At 36.1% G+C, this 16,138-nt stretch overlaps 1 protein-coding gene across 4 annotated transcripts in view; it reads left to right on the forward strand.

The window, feature by feature from the left end:
- Positions 1–16,138, forward strand: part of Trpm7 (transient receptor potential cation channel subfamily M member 7) — an 85,304-nt gene that overhangs the window by 28,784 nt on the left and 40,382 nt on the right. For all 4 annotated transcript variants that reach the window (XM_057781341.1, XM_057781342.1, XM_057781344.1 and 1 more), the window contains exons 9-16: positions 1,351–1,474; positions 3,515–3,587; positions 8,418–8,518; positions 10,476–10,610; positions 12,303–12,356; positions 13,581–13,721; positions 14,730–14,864; positions 15,785–16,065. In XM_057781341.1, the coding sequence (XP_057637324.1) occupies positions 1,351–1,474; positions 3,515–3,587; positions 8,418–8,518; positions 10,476–10,610; positions 12,303–12,356; positions 13,581–13,721; positions 14,730–14,864; positions 15,785–16,065 (1,044 nt within the window). The remainder of the gene's footprint in view (positions 1–1,350; positions 1,475–3,514; positions 3,588–8,417; positions 8,519–10,475; positions 10,611–12,302; positions 12,357–13,580; positions 13,722–14,729; positions 14,865–15,784; positions 16,066–16,138) is intronic.

A 16,138-nucleotide genomic window follows, 5' to 3' on the forward strand; every position in this document is an offset into this window, starting at 1 on the left:
GCCTTGTCTATTTTCCACACACTCCTTCCAAAGTGGGGAGGTAGGATGCAGTAGACTTCATTAACATGGTATAGGGAATAGACTTGAATTCTCCAACCTTTGGTTTGGGTGAAGCAGATCCACCTCTATACCCAAATATTAATCACATTCTAGGTCAGAATTTTGTTTATAACCATATCTGTTATCAACAATTTTGAGAGAGCAAAAATAAGCTCAAACTCACTGACTTTCAGTCAAGGTGGAACAGGCTCACAACTGTGGGTCCCCACATGTACACCTTTGTCTATTAAATGAACATGAAAATCTCAGTTTTAATAAAATACTTTCTTCAGACCTAGGGCAGTAGCTTGTGTCATATGCCATTGGAATGAACTAAAGTGTAGTCATTTTTAGAAAATAATTATTGCTTCGGAGACATACCTTTGACCTGATAGTTTAATTTCATGTAATGGTTACTACAGGTAAACACTTACATAAAATTTTATGTAAAATATCTTAGACAAGATAAGGACATAGTAGAACATCTATTAGAAAAGGCCTAAACAAATAAATTTTGGCATCTCTTTAAACAGTAGAATGGTTATAGCTGAGTAAAGATGGAACCTGTGTGGCAACTGCTCTCAATACAACCACAGTTTTACTTATTGATTATAAATGCTTGACCACTAGCTCAGGCTTGTTACTAGCAAACTCTTACAACTTAAATTTACCCATTTATATTATATTAATCTACATTCTGCCACATGGTGTTGCCACTCTTTCATCTTGTACCTTCTGTTTCCCTTCCAAATGACTCTGCCCTTTTTCTTTCCTGTGTTCTTAGTCTGGTTCTCCAGCTTAACTTAACCTTATTCTGTCCAGCTATTGGCCAGTCAGCTGCTTTATTAAACCACTCACAACAACATATTATCACACAGTGTAAAGGAATGTTCCACAGAACCTCACACTGGTTGATGGATTCCTGAAAAAAAGTGATGTGAAACTAGGCAATTGGAGACTTTGATCATGAACTCCTGCATTTTGATACTTTGAGCTGGGTAAATGTGTCCATGTTGAAGACTCCTTGGTAAATTGTTTTATAAGCCATGATATAGAATATTCCTTATGATACCTTGTAAAATCTGAGTACTAATACTACACCACATACTTTGTTTAAAACATTCACAAAAGTATTCAAAGTGAAAATACTCCATTCCTTTTCTTGTGCCATAGATTTAATAATGGGTGTCTCAGGAAGTTACTATTAATATTACTACAGAACCTTCAGAAGCCTTGCATGGGTCTACCTGTACTTCGTTTGATCCTACAGAGAAGATGAAATGAGTGAAGTTGTTTTTCTTCTTCCACCAGGAATCTTCCCGATGCAGCGGAACCTGATGTTATATCAACTATCAAAAAAACCTTTAACTTTGGCCAGAGTGAAGCAGTTCATTTGTTTCAAACGTTGATGGAGTGCATGAAAAAAAAGGAGCTTGTGAGTAGTTTTCAGCAGAATAAATCTTTTCTTTTAACACACATTGTAATTCATACAGTTCTTCAGGTTTTAGTTTGTGTTTTAAGTTTTTAAAGTTGTTCTGTTATTTTCTTATTGCTCTTCAGCTGAGTGATTGCATAGAAAACCCAATTTTCATATAGTGTTGAGGCATTGTAATCATTCTTTCAAAGGAATTTTTATAACTGCATCTCAACTGACTGTGCTTAATATTTAAGAAGACTGCAGAGGAACAAGCAGCATGGCTCAGTGGCTGTAGGTGCTTGCCACCAAACCTGATGACCTGAATTTGATCCCTGTAATCTACCTGGTTTAAGGACAGAACCAACTCTTGCAGATTGCCCTTTGCCTTTATGTGGATGCTGTGTGCAAATCACATATACACGAAAAAGAAGAACTATAGTTACTAGTGGCTTCTCTAATAAAATATTTGGGAAAATATTTTAAGCCTTTTATCTGTGGAAGACTACTAAATCTAGGTGCTGCTTAGTCTCATACATGTAAACATGGACGTGTATTTTCAGAGACAAAATTTTAACGTTCTGTAAGTAGATAGGAACATAGAGCCGGGCAGTGGTGGCACATGCCTTTAATCCTAGCACTTGGGAGGCAGAGGCAGACGGATCTCTGTGAGTTCAAGGTCAACCTGGTCAACAAGAGCTAGTTCCAGGACAGGCGCTAAAACTATAGCAAAACCCTGTCTCAAAAGAAAAAGAAAAAAAAAAAAAAAGGAACATAGATTTGTTGTCCCTTCTTGACCTTTTGGCTTTGATTGTGTTAATTTGTATTTTCTTTCATTGCAGACTTTGTTCTCCATGAAATGAAATTGATTGAAAACTTTGTATTTGTGTATTAATCATTTTTTTTTCTAAAAAGTACCTAGGTAAAAGTGTCCTAAATGGTTTTATATTTCACTACATGCCTCACCCAAGAATGCATGTGTTGCAAGGCATGGTGGTACATACCTGGAGGTTAAGGCAGGAGGCCTGTGAGTTCTAGTACAACTAGGACTGCATTGTAAGAACTTTCTTTAAAAGAAAAAGGAATGCATTAATCTTTCAAATAAGTGCTCACTCTGGAGAAAGAGCAACATGATTTGTTCTGATAGTGATTTCTAGCCTCTACCTACAAACTGCTTAGTTAGCTGACAGATACAAGATAGGTTAAAAAGAAGTGAATGTGATATGAAACAAACTATTTTTGAAAATGCATTGATATTTGATTAGTGATACTCTTAATTTTCTGTTTTGTTTTGGGTTAAACTAAGATTAAATTAGGATTAAAATGTTAGATCACTTATGTCTACATTTAGAAATCTGTGTAGTTACAGAAATATATACATGACTTCAAAAATTTATTTCTGTATAAAAATGATTATATATGTGTGTATGATTTTGTGGGGATACATGGAGGTCAGAGGACAACTTTGTGGAGTCACTTCTTTCCTTCTACCTTTACATGCCTTCTTGAGACTGAACTTCATTGTCAGTTTTATATGGTGTCTTAATTATTTTTTTATTGCTGTGTAGAGACACCATGACCTAGGCAACTTAATAAAAGAGCATTTAATGAGGTCTTAAAGTTTCACAGGGTGAGTTCATGATCATCATGGCAGGGAACATGGCAACAGGCAGACATGGAGCTGGAGCAGTAGCTGAGAGCTTTCATGTTACTTCCATGAAACAATAGCCACAAGGCAGGGGAGCTAACTGGGAATAGTGTAGGCTTTTGAAACCTCAAAGCTCACTCTCAGTGACATACCTCCTCCTGTTAGGCCACATCTCCTGATTCTTCCCTAACAGTTCTACCAACCATTCAAACGTGAACCTACTGGAAGCATCCTCATTCAAATTGTCACATATTGCAAGCACATTTACTCACTTAGCCATCTTGCCAGTCCTGTAGATACCTGTTTCTATACAAATCTCTATATAAATATTTTTCTTTGTATTATTTGAAATCATTTTTGTTTTATAATGCTTTGGTTTTAAAAATGCATAATATTAATGTTTTTTTAAATAGATTACTGTTTTCCACATTGGATCAGAGGAACATCAAGATATAGATGTTGCAATACTTACTGCACTGCTAAAAGGTAAATTTTTTTAAAAATTTTGTTTTGGTTTTATTTTTGTTTTGTTTTTTGAGACAGGATCTATCTCTCCATAGTCCTGGCTGTCCTGGAACTTACCTAGATCCTCCCGCCTCTGCTTCCCAAATTCTGGGATTAAGGTCTGAGCCACCATGATTGACTAAAAAGGTAAGATTCTAAACTCTTATAAAATTATATTTAATTTATGTCTTATTTATATAAGGTAGGACTTTTCATTTAACTAAAGGTTAAGGAGTGGGTTTTTCAATAGTTTTTTTAATGAAAGATGTTAATTTTTAGTTTGACAAAAAATTAGTTTTATAGATTTGTAGTTTTCTCTCTTGTAGAATTTTATTTTTTTAACTTTATGCCTCCAGACTCTTTTAACTCCTTAAGCTTATGACAGGTTTTATATTGGCCAGTTATTTCTGGGCCTGGAACCTGGCCTGAAATCCATGATTTATTTTTATAGAGGGGATTTTTGTTTCATTTTGGTCTTTTTAAATTTTGTATTATTGGCTTTTTGTTTTGATTTTCATTTTGGGCTTGGTTTTGTGTGAGTTTATGCATGCGTACATGCTTGATGGGGGAGAGAACATGATGTTGAAGAGGTAGAATAACCATGATCAAACACATGTAAAAGCAGTTTTTTAATTAAAAAATAACACGTGGCAGGTGTGAATGTGGGTAAACTGCTTGCTGTACTGGCACCTGTCTAAAAGGCCAGGAGTGGTACTGTGCCTTTTTTTTTTTTTTTTTTTTTTTTGGTTTTTTGAGACAGGGTTTCTCTGTGGCTTTGGAACCTGTCCTGGAACTAGCTCTTGTAGACCAGGCTGGTCTCGAACTCACAGAGATCCACCTGCCTCTGCCTCCCGAGTGCTGGGATTAAAGGTGTGTGCCACCACCGCCTGGCTGGTACTGTGCACTTTTAACCCCAGTGCTGGAGGCAGAGATAGCTGGGCCTCAGAGGGACTCACTGTTAACCAATGCCTCTGAAAGGGCAGACTCTAAGGAAATGAATGTTCCATCTCAAACAAGGTGTGGAATATGCTATTTTCTTTTGAAGAAAATTTGAAAACTAGTCTAAGGGATTGATATATGTGCACTTCGTTTTTCTCCCAGAATTTTACCAGAGATATCCACTGATAAAATGTCACAATGAAAAAATATTTTCAAAAATAGAAATGAAAATAGTGTCTTATCTGGGTACCTGAAAACAACATATTTGACAGGAGCAAAAGGGCACTGTTTTGTTATCCATAAGGATGTTCACAATATTAGACCACAGCAAGTTGCCAGTATTTTTTTAGATAATTTAAAAATTATATAATTAAGTATATATCATCTTGGGATCTAGAGATGTATAAGTATTAAGAAACCCAGAAACCATAAAAATAGTAAGTAAAAAAAAAGAGAGATGACATAAATATCACAACATAAGATAGTGTAAGATAACTATATCTGTTCTGTTTGCCATATGTAGTCTGTGTGCTAGCCTACATGTGAAACAGTAGCTAAGAGCCTTCATGTTGAAACAATAGCCTACGTAGCCTATTTACCTTTTCTTCCTCTTACAAGGGAAGAAACTAAGGAGTCAGTGTTAAAGTGGAGGAATTTGAAAGACGGCTATATTGAGCTATTGAGATGGCTGAGTGGATCACATGAGCCAGACAACATAAGTTCAGTCCTGGAATCCATAGTGGAAGGAGAGAATTAATTGATGAAAGTTGTCCTCTGGACTGCACATTATTGCTGTGACACATACACACCGAGACTCACCCCCACACAAGTAATAAATATAATTATTTAAAGGCTATAAACTAAAGAAAAAGATGAATATCTTTTTTATTTTATTTTTCTTTTTCGAGATGGATTTTCTCTGTGAAACAGTCCTGGCTGCCATGGAATTCACTTTGCAGACCAGGCTGTCCTCAAACTCACAGAGATCTACCAGCATCTGCCTCCCAAGTGATGGGATTAAAGGCGTGCACCACCACTGTCCAGCTGAGAAAAATGAATATCTTATGGGGAAAATGAGTATTAAAGTTTGAGGAAGAGTCCAAAGACATGGTTAATGGAATTATATTCTAATATTATAAAAATAAGGTGTTCTGTGTGCTGACCTAGTCTGATAAATGTAGCTCTCATTCCTCATCAGAGAAGCTTGTTTTTATATAAGTTAAGGACCCTTACAAAAAAAAAACCACAGCTGCTTAAAATCTAAAGAACAATTTTTAGTGTAGTGCCCAATTCCAGTGCTGCATTTACATGTACACAAATGTACACTTAAGGAACATTTTGAAAGAAGACCGTAAGAGCCAGAAGACTAGGAAGTCTGCTATGATATTGTATTTTCTAGCTGTGACAGTGTTGCCATATGGAATCTCAGCAAGATGTAAACAATGACAACACCAATTGACGTGTAAAGTAGATGGGAGAATCTCACAAGGTCCCCACCCCTAGGTGAATAACAACAGGCAATTAACCACTGCTGAGAGATAAGTCTTCACCATGAAGAAGTCCCACAATTGGTTATTCAGTACTGGATGGTCAGCCCTAGAAAATAAATTTCATTTATTAAAAATAGAAAATTATCTTTGCTGGATAGTGATGATGTACGCCTTTAATCCCAGCACTGGGGAAGCAGAGGGCAGCAAATCTCTGAGTTCAAAGCCAGCCTGGGCTACAGACTGAGTTCCAGGATAGCCAGGGCTAGACAGAAACCTTGTCTCAAAAAACTAATAATAATAATAATAACAATAAAGTACAAATGAATTTTAAATAAATGCCGCTCCCGCCCCTCCCTTATAGAGAAGTACAGATCTTCTTTGTAAATGGTACAAGCTTCCTAAATATATCAGAATCTTTAAATGAATATTCTTTTTGCTTTTTGTTTTTCAAGACAGTGTTTCTCTGCAACTGCCCTAGCTTTCCTGGAACTTGCTCTGTAGACCAGGCTGGCCTCAAACTCACAGAGGTCCACCTGCCTTTGCCTCCTGAGTGCTGGGATTAAAGGTGTGTGTTACCGCCACCAGACTTAAAGTGATATTCTTATGTCCAGAAAATTAACCTAGAGAACTGTTCTATTTAAATAATCACATGTGCACTAAAGTATACTTGAAGAATTTCACAGTACCCTAAATATCTATGTACTGGGATTTTTAAAGCAATCATGCTTAAAAGATTAATACATGCAAAGGAAAATTATATATTCTGTTAAGGAAAGCTATGTAGAGTGAGTCTCAAGGCAGCTACTAAACTTGCATTTTTTTTAGTCAGACTTGCTCTGTAGATTTACCTGGCTTTAATCACATGGCAGTCCTCCTGATGTAGCCTCCTAATACTGATTTTACAAATGCTACACACCATGTTACTCTGTCACTCTGTGTGTGTATATGTCTGTGACCCCATTTTTCTGTGTGTGTGTGTCCAGAGTAAGGCGCTTCTAACTTTGAGTTCACTGATCCTGTGAGACTTGTTGGCAAGCACGCTCCAGAGATCTACCTGTCTCTCTCCTCCCCATCCAAGTCATAGGGTTGCATTTCTGCCATCATTTGTTTTTTGGTTTTTTTTTTTTTTTTTTTTTTTAAACAAAAGTGCTGGAAATTGAAACTCAGGTCCTCATCTTCACAGAGCAAATATTTCATTCACTCTGCTATCTTCTTATTCCTGTGTAAACAGAAGTGTCTGTCCTGCCCAGTCCCGAAGCTGTTCAGTCCCAAAGAAACACAAAGAGGCTTATATTAATTATAAACTGTTTGGCTTGTTGGCTCAGGTTTATTATTAACTAGCTCTTACAACTTAAATTAACCCATAATTAATTTAAATTAACCCATAATTCTTGTCTATGTTTAACCGTGTTGCTTGGTACCTTTTCTCAGTAAGGCATTCTTATGTTCTGCATCTGGCTGGTGACTTGAGTTTTTGCTTTACTTCTTTCCATAATTCTCCTAGTCTGGTCTCCCTGCCTATACTTCCTTCCTGACTGCTGGCCAGTCAGTATTTTTCATAAACTAATAGAACTGACATATCTTTACAGCATACAAGAGCATTATCTCACAGCATCACTGATTCCATTTATTCAATCTTTTAAAAACTTGCATGTATTTATGTGTGTTTATACACCCATATACATTTAAACATGCTATGATGCATGTGTAGAGATTGGAGAACAACTTGAGTTGGGTTTCTCCTTCTACCCTGTGGAGCCAGGAGATAGAACTCGAGTTGACAAGCTTGGGAGTAGGTACTTTTATCCACTGAGCTCCCTCAGATCCCACTTAATAACCCCCCATTTAAAAGTATATTCCTGTCTTAATAATTTAAAGTATATGGCTATAATTTCATGTGCAGAGGCTATAATTTCATGTGCAGAAAAGCACCTTAAATTTTTTTTTTTTTCAGAGCTGGAGAGATGGCTCAACGGTTAAGAATATTGACTTTTCTTCCAGAAGTCTTGAGTTCAATTCCCAGCAACTTTATGATGGCTCACAACCATCTATAATGCGATCTGGTGCCCTCTTCTGGCATTCAGGCATACATCTGGGCAGAACAATGTATACATAATAAATAAATCTTTATAAAAACAAAACATTTTTCAGAATCCTTAAAATACTGTGTGTGTGATAGAAACAAATAATCTTTTGGTTTCTCAGTTCCTACATTCTGATTTTTTTCTTTTTCAATGAGGTGATGTAGTTTTTATGCTTGAAAATACAAATGCTCGATGCTGGTTGATGCCAGCTGTGTAAATTAAAGGGCTCTAAGGAGAGTTTGTAAATGCTTGCAAATTGATGGAGATATGCTCATCAATTGTTTTCTTTATTCAATTAGGTACTAATGCATCTGCATTTGACCAGCTTATCCTTACACTGGCATGGGACAGAGTTGATATTGCCAAAAATCATGTGTTTGTTTATGGACAGCAGTGGCTGGTAGGTAGATACTTCAAATACATAATGTAATTAAATTAGCTACAGTGGACATGTAGTAGCTACAGGTTTTATATCCATGGATTCCCCCAACCACAAAGTGAGTACTATGTAGTTAGACTACAGAAATTTCCTTTCTTATTCCATAATCAATATAGTGTTAACATTTGCTCTATTAAACTCAGTATCTTGAGTAATCTAGAGATAGGATATTTGTGTTACCATAGACAGTATACATCATTTTGTTAAAAGTTGAGCTTCTGTGAAGTTGGTATCAGAAGAAGGTCCTGGAACTAGTCCCCACTGCAGAAAGGAGTGACTGTAGTATTTATTGGGATTGTGATTTATACTCAGATTTTACCTTTCTGCCCCAAGTGTAAATATTAGTGAGGTATATTCTCTTAATAACTTTGTTTTTTAAATAATATCTAAGGTATTTTAATAATATATATAAATTCTAAAAGACTTAAAAATCTTGGAACTCTTCCTATGTGTACAGAACTCACTGTGACCTGCCTTGGTTTTAGTATGATTCCTAAGCAGTCCCTCCCTTTACTCTGCATTCATGATTTATCTTTCTACTCTTAGGAAATACATTTTTTGACGGCAAATGTATTTTTTATGTTCCCCTCCCCTATATATGCAATGCCTGTAAAGTGTCTGGCTAATTAAAGAGTAAATATAATGTGTAGAATAGAACAGAGGATCAAAAGGAAACTAGAGTAAGGTTAGAATGTAAATTAATAGCGTAACAATTACATGTGATGACAGAAAATAATCTACTTAAAATAGGAATAACATCCGTGATAAATTATAAGCTGTTAATTTAGAAAAATTTACATTCTTGTGAATTTGACCTTATTTTTTATTATAACATCAAAATATTTTCCTTGTCACAAAACTGAGTAGTGAAAAATATTTTTTTAAAAAATCAGTTTCTGTCTTGAGATTTTATCATGCATAGCAAGTGTGTGTGGTTACCAAGTAAAGAACATTAGAGGCCAGGCAATAGTGGCACACACCTTTAATCCCAGCTCTTAGCAGGTGAATCTCTGAGTTTGAGGCTGGCCAAGTCTGCAGAATGAGTTCCAGGACAGCCAAGGCTATACAGAGAAACCTTGTCTCAAAAAACCAAGGGGGGGGGGTCATTAAAAAAAAATACATTAGAGATCATACCGTCCTTTAAGTAAGGAAAACAGAAAATGAACTGGGGAGTGATATAAGATACTAGAGGGAAACTGAGTGGTTGTATGGAAAATGTTTGGGGACGGAATCAAAATACATTTAAGTTTTTCCCCCACCTGAGAAAGGGAATTCACTACCAATCTGTCCTTGAACTCACAGAGATCCACTTGGCTCTGCCTCCCAAGTGCTGGGATTAAAGATGTGCTCCACCATTGCCCAGCAAGAATCAAAATATTTAAAATAGCAGTGTAAGACAGTGATTTCCAAATTAATTTTTGCTACAAAGTTCTTTTTAAATATGCAGTGGTGAAGTATTAAAGTAGAGCTGGGATGTAGTGTAGCAGATAGAGTACTTGTCTAGTTTGTAGGTCGCCAGCCTGGCTTGGCTTGCATCCAGCACTGTGTAAAATGGAGTGGGTAACACACTTGTCTAACTCCAGTGCTCTAACTGGAGACAGTAAGCAGTGCTTTACCCCTGAGCATTTCCTGGCTCTGTTTTCTCAGTTTAATTGGTGAAAGACTGTGTTGCTTCTTTTTTCCCACCCCCACACAACATTTGCTGTCTTACAGATAGAGCATTTATGTAATGTTATTTAGGGAATCCTGTGAAATGTAGGTCTTTTTATCCATTCTCTAAAAATCTTAGGTTACTGTTCTGCATGTTTCTCAATTTGTTCTCACACTATTAGAGAAAATGTAGGTATAAATCATGAGAATTTGTATTTAAGGAGTCAATAGTTGGAACATATAAAATGTATTTATTTTGATATTCTAGGTTGGATCCTTAGAACAAGCTATGCTTGATGCTCTTGTAATGGATAGAGTTTCATTTGTAAAACTTCTCATTGAAAATGGAGTGAGCATGCATAAATTCCTTACCATCCCCAGATTGGAAGAACTTTATAACACTGTAAGTCTGACAAAATTCTTTGTTCATTTTCTTTAAAATGTCATTTTATCTAAAAAACATATACTCCTATTGGTAGTTTTCAGTGTTTTAGTTGTTATGGGTGGAGAAAACAGTCACTCTTAGTATTGATTCTTATATGACAGTCTGAAGCTACTCCCCAGTTTTAGAAGTCCTTCTCTATTGACATAACCATATGGAAAAAGTGATATAATAATAACCCATCATTTCTTTTCTTTCTTACCTTTTAAAAGTATAGGATAGACTTCTTATTTAGAGGATGATGTGTTACTTTGGTTTTTTACTCTTTTGTTTATTGGAAAACATACACAATATTTTCCTTTCTTATTTCTTAAATTTATGGTTGTTGACCTTTTGGTATCTTTCTTTTGGTGTATTTTCCCCATTTTTCTTGTAAAAACTTAATCTTATTTTATTTTGTTTTTTGAGACAGGGTTTCTCTGTGGCTTTGGAGCCTGTCCTGGAACTAGCTCTTGTAGACCAGGCTTGCTTGCCTCGAACTCACAGAGATCCACCTGCCTATGCCTCCCGAGTGCTAGGATTAAAGGCATTTGCCACCACCGCCCGGCAAACTTAATCTTTTTTAAAATTCATATTTCATAATTCATCATTTCAGAGAGGGCAAATACTTCATGATTTTTCTGTAGATCCCATGCAAATTTAATTGAACTTTGCTGTGAGGAATACTAAGCAAAGCCAAGTTTTATAACTTTTAGAAAATTCGTCAATTTCTACTACTTTTTTATTCTTTGGTCATCTCTAATTGACTTCACTGCATTTTAATTTTCTTATCTCTATCTCTTTAATCTCTTACCTTGATCAAATTCTTCAGTTTTTATAATAACATAATTCGCTATGTCTTCCTGTAGTTTAGAATTTTTTGATGACTCTTTAGTGTCTACACCATATAGCTTGATTGTTTTCAGAAATAGACACTGGCGAGTTTAAAGTTACAAGACAGGTTCTCACTATGTTGTCATGGCCTACCTGCAACTCTCAGTTTAGACCAGGCTCAATTTAGACCTAGAACTCATAAAAGTTGGACTGCTTCTTCTCTAAGTGCTGGGATTGAAGGCCTGTGCCACTATGCTAGATGGTAGCCGAAGTTTTTTACCCTACCTATCTTCTCACTTCATCTTTTGATTTGGTACCTCAACCTCAGATAGTGTGGGTGTTGAGTGTATTACCTACCATTTTCTAAACACACAAACTATTTAGGAAAGCACTGATTTCTTGATATGTTCGCCTGCTTTTTTTCTATCTAGTCTTCATTTATTGAAATTTTATTCTGTGCGTAAAGCAGCTCACGTATTCCACTGCTTCCAAGAAACCTACTAGACTAGTTAAGGATTATATCTTCCTCCATGGGTTATGCATTTCTTTTGAATAGGGTTATAGTTTTATCCACTAATACTATCTAGTATAATTACACTGAACTTTATTTGTGTCCTGTCTCTTGTTAATTGATGAAAAAATTAATAGGATTACTCATTGTTATATGAAGTTTCTCACTGAAATATAAACCAGATATAAAACAGTAAAAACAAAAATTGATTCCATTAGCAAGGAAGTCTTTAGCATTTGTTCAAGAGGGTCTTTGTAAGTACTATAAGTAACAAAAAGGGAAATTGTTTAATTTAGACCAAAACTAATAGGTTTTTTTTTTCCCTAAAGAAACAAGGTCCAACTAATCCGATGCTGTTCCATCTCATTCGAGATGTCAAACAGGTAAGAAACTGTCTTTGTTATAGGAAAACTTGACCTTTCAGTCATTTGTACTTTATTTTTGCCCTCAAAATACCTAAGTGCATTTTAAAAATGAGAATAGAAACAACAGTTTTTTGTACTAGATAAAATAAGAACTATCTTTGTCATAAAAGTAAAGAACTTAGAACTGCAGAGATGGCTCAGCTGGAATAGCAATGGAGAAATCGCAGATTCTGTTCCCCAGCACCCGCATGGTGCCCGACAACGGTCTGTAACTCCAGTTCCTGGGTATCTGGCCCTCTTTTGTCTTCTGGGCACTAGGTAGACATGGTTCACAGACATGCATGCAGGCAAAATACCCATATACATAAATTTAAAAGTTTATAGTAAAGAACTTACTGTATCTATATCAAGAAAAAGAAAGCTTGTGATATTAGTCCCAATTTCCTAAGCTTTTGTCAGATAGAACCCAATACATTTTTTTAAAAAAGATTTCTTTACTATATATACAGTGTTCTGCCTGCGTGTATCTCTGCAGGCCAGAAGAGGGCATCAGATCTCACTATGGGTGATTGTGAGTCACCATGTGGTTGCTGGGAATTTAACTCAGAACCTCTGGAAGAGTAGCCAGTGCTCCTAACTGCTGAGCCATCTCTCCAGCCATGGTTGTTTTTGGGTTGTTGCTTTGTTTTGTTTTTGTTTTTTGGTTTTTTGTTGTTGTTTTGTTTTTGTTTTTTGTTTTGTTTGTTTTTGAGACAAAAAGGTTTCTCAGTGGCCCTGGCTATCCTGGAACCAAGCTGGCCTCGAACTCAAGAGTTCTGCCTACTTTGGCTTCCCAAGTGCTGGGATTAAAGGTGTTCACCACCACACCTAGCAATAAACTAAACTTAATAAACACAAAATGTCAATTCTATGGTTTTTTAATTTATGTAATAAATTGTGATATGTGCTGTATTTAGCTCTCAGAGTTTATAGCCTCTCTGTATGGAATGTTGGGAGGCGTAAAACTGAGCTGTCTTTCTGGGTTAAATTGAACTGATTTAAGTCATACCTGAGACCTCAGAAATGTCAGAACCTCGTCATCTTTTATGAGAAAACAGAAATACTCATTATTTCTTCTGTAAAGGGCAATCCAATTTCTTATAACAAATAACAGTTCTCAATTTAGCAAATTATGCATATTCCTATGTCTGGCAAGTCAATATTGAATAATATTATCCTGTCTATTTAATATTTTGTTTCTAGGGTAATCTTCCTCCGGGATACAAGATCACTCTAATTGATATTGGACTTGTGATTGAATATCTCATGGGAGGAACCTACAGATGCACATACACAAGAAAACGTTTTCGATTAATATATAATAGTCTTGGAGGGAATAACCGGGTATGTATAGTTTTAGTGGTTAAATGTTAAGAATTAGTTATAGAAGCCAGTTGGTGGTAGCACACACCTTTAATCTCAACACTTATGAGGCAGAGACAGGCAGATCTCGAAAAACAAACAAAACAACAGCACAAAAGAAAAAGAGCTAAGTTTGATGGGGCATACCTGTAATTCTAGCATTTGAGAGGCCGGTACAAGAGGATGACTGTGAGTTTCAGGCCAGCCTGGTTTATATGTAGTAAGTTATAGGTTAGCCAGTATGCTGGTGAAACCCTGTCTCAAAATAAAACAAACAAGAACAAAAACAACAACCAAAGATTTTAAAGGGATGAAAGTAGTTCCGAGGTAGAAAGTTTCCCTAGTTTGTATAAGTCAGTCCCTAAATTAGGTGCCTCTCACCAATAAAGGATAGTGTTCGTTTCATTAGAATAATGACAGTGACAGTTGACTTTGAATGTGAGTTTTCAGCTGATGGGCAGTGCACACTTTTAATCCTAGCATTCGTGCAGCAGAAGCAGGACTTCTGTGAGTTCAGTGTCAACCTGGTCTACAAAGAGTTCCATGCCAGCCAGGGCTACTTAAACTGTCATAAAACAAAATCTGAGAATTAGACTAAAAGTAATTAAAATATTTTTTAAGGTGGTTGGTAGCGTGTACATATTTGTAGTATCAGTTCCTTGGGTGGCTGAGCTAGGCTTGACAACGTTAGAGACAATGCTGTCACTGAAAGAAGAGACAACTATAACCAGAGGCTGGATGAGTGCGGTCGTCATGATACACATGTAATCCTCACCCTTTGTGTCCAGAAGCAAGAGCCAAAAGTTCAAGGCCAGTATAGGCTACATAGATAGATTTTTTTTTTTTTTCAAAAGAGAAAGGGAGAGAAAATGGTAGTTAGAATCCTAAACCAACTATTTTTATACGTAGACAAACATTTACAAATGTTTATTATTTATTCTGGAATTTTTTTTATAACGTGTCAGCTTTTTAAAATACTCTCATTTTCAGAGGTCAGGTCGAAATGCCTCTAGCAGCACTCCTCAGTTGCGAAAGAGTCATGAAACTTTTGGCAATAGAGCTGATAAAAAGGAAAAAATGAGACACAATCATTTCATTAAAACAGCCCAACCCTACAGACCAAAGGTATGTTGATTTATTCTTTAACCAAAATATGTTTGGGCAGGCAGTGGTGGCACACGCCTTTTATCCTAGCACTTTGGAGGCAGAGACAGGTGGATCTCTGAGTTCAAGGCCACTTTGTCTACAGAGTAAGTTCCAGGATAGCCAGGGATACATAGAGAGAAGCCCTGTCTTAAGCCTTCTGCCTCCCCCAAAAGATTTGTTCAGCATATTAAAAATGGAAATATTATCCTTCCTAAATTTTGCTTTTGCTAATTTGTATTACTAGGTAAAAACTTTGATTTAGTAAGAATTATCTTTTGGTTTGGAACTTTTATACATTTGACTTATTTTTTCCATGAATAAAATTATTATGAATTAATAATTGTATTGTTTGTCCAGTTTTAGCTACGATAATAACCAGATTTAAAAATTAAGTGACTTTATTTTTTATTCTAGTATATACAACAAAATTTTATTAAATTTAGATTTTATCAGATATTAATTCAGATATTATGACCGTGTCTCAGCCTTTTTGTTGAATTGACATTTTTATAAAATGAATTATGAATTATAATAAAAATAAAGTTAATGAATTTTACATTATTTTTTACAGGCTGTTTATTTAAAAGTTTCTTTCAGCCATGCACTGATATCTTAGCATTCGGGGAGGCAGAGCAGGTGGATCTTTGTGAGTTTTAGGCCAGTGTGGTCTACAGAACAAGTTCCATGACAGCCAAGGCTACACAAAGAAATTCTGTCTCAAAAAAAAAAAGAAAAGGATGGTTGTCATATGGTCTTGTTATTACTGTCACTACTGGTTTAAGATCCTGGAGGTCAGATTCAAGCCTCTTTGCCTAGTAGATAGTCTGTGTTCTACAGAGTTAAATCCCAGCCCTCATATGGCCTTATTGTGAGTCTTACAGTGTTTATTTCCCTTGAAGATGGATGCAAGTATGGAAGAAGGGAAGAAGAAAAGAACCAAAGATGAAATTGTAGATATTGATGATCCAGAAACCAAGCGCTTTCCTTATCCTCTTAATGAGTTATTAATCTGGGCTTGCCTTATGAAGAGGCAGGTCATGGCCCGCTTTCTATGGCAGCATGGTGAAGAATCAATGGCTAAAGCATTAGTTGCTTGTAAGATCTATCGTTCAATGGCGTATGAAGCAAAGCAGAGTGACCTGGTAGATGATACTTCGGAGGAACTGAAGCAGTATTCCAAGTGAGTGACATGAAAGTGTTTGCCTGCATGCTCTGGTGCTGTGTCTTTAACAGAGATGTGTGTAGGGTTGAGG

The sequence above is a fragment of the Chionomys nivalis genome, chromosome 9 (genome assembly GCF_950005125.1).
Source record: "Chionomys nivalis chromosome 9, mChiNiv1.1, whole genome shotgun sequence".
In the NCBI taxonomy this organism is placed as follows: Eukaryota; Metazoa; Chordata; class Mammalia; order Rodentia; family Cricetidae; genus Chionomys; species Chionomys nivalis.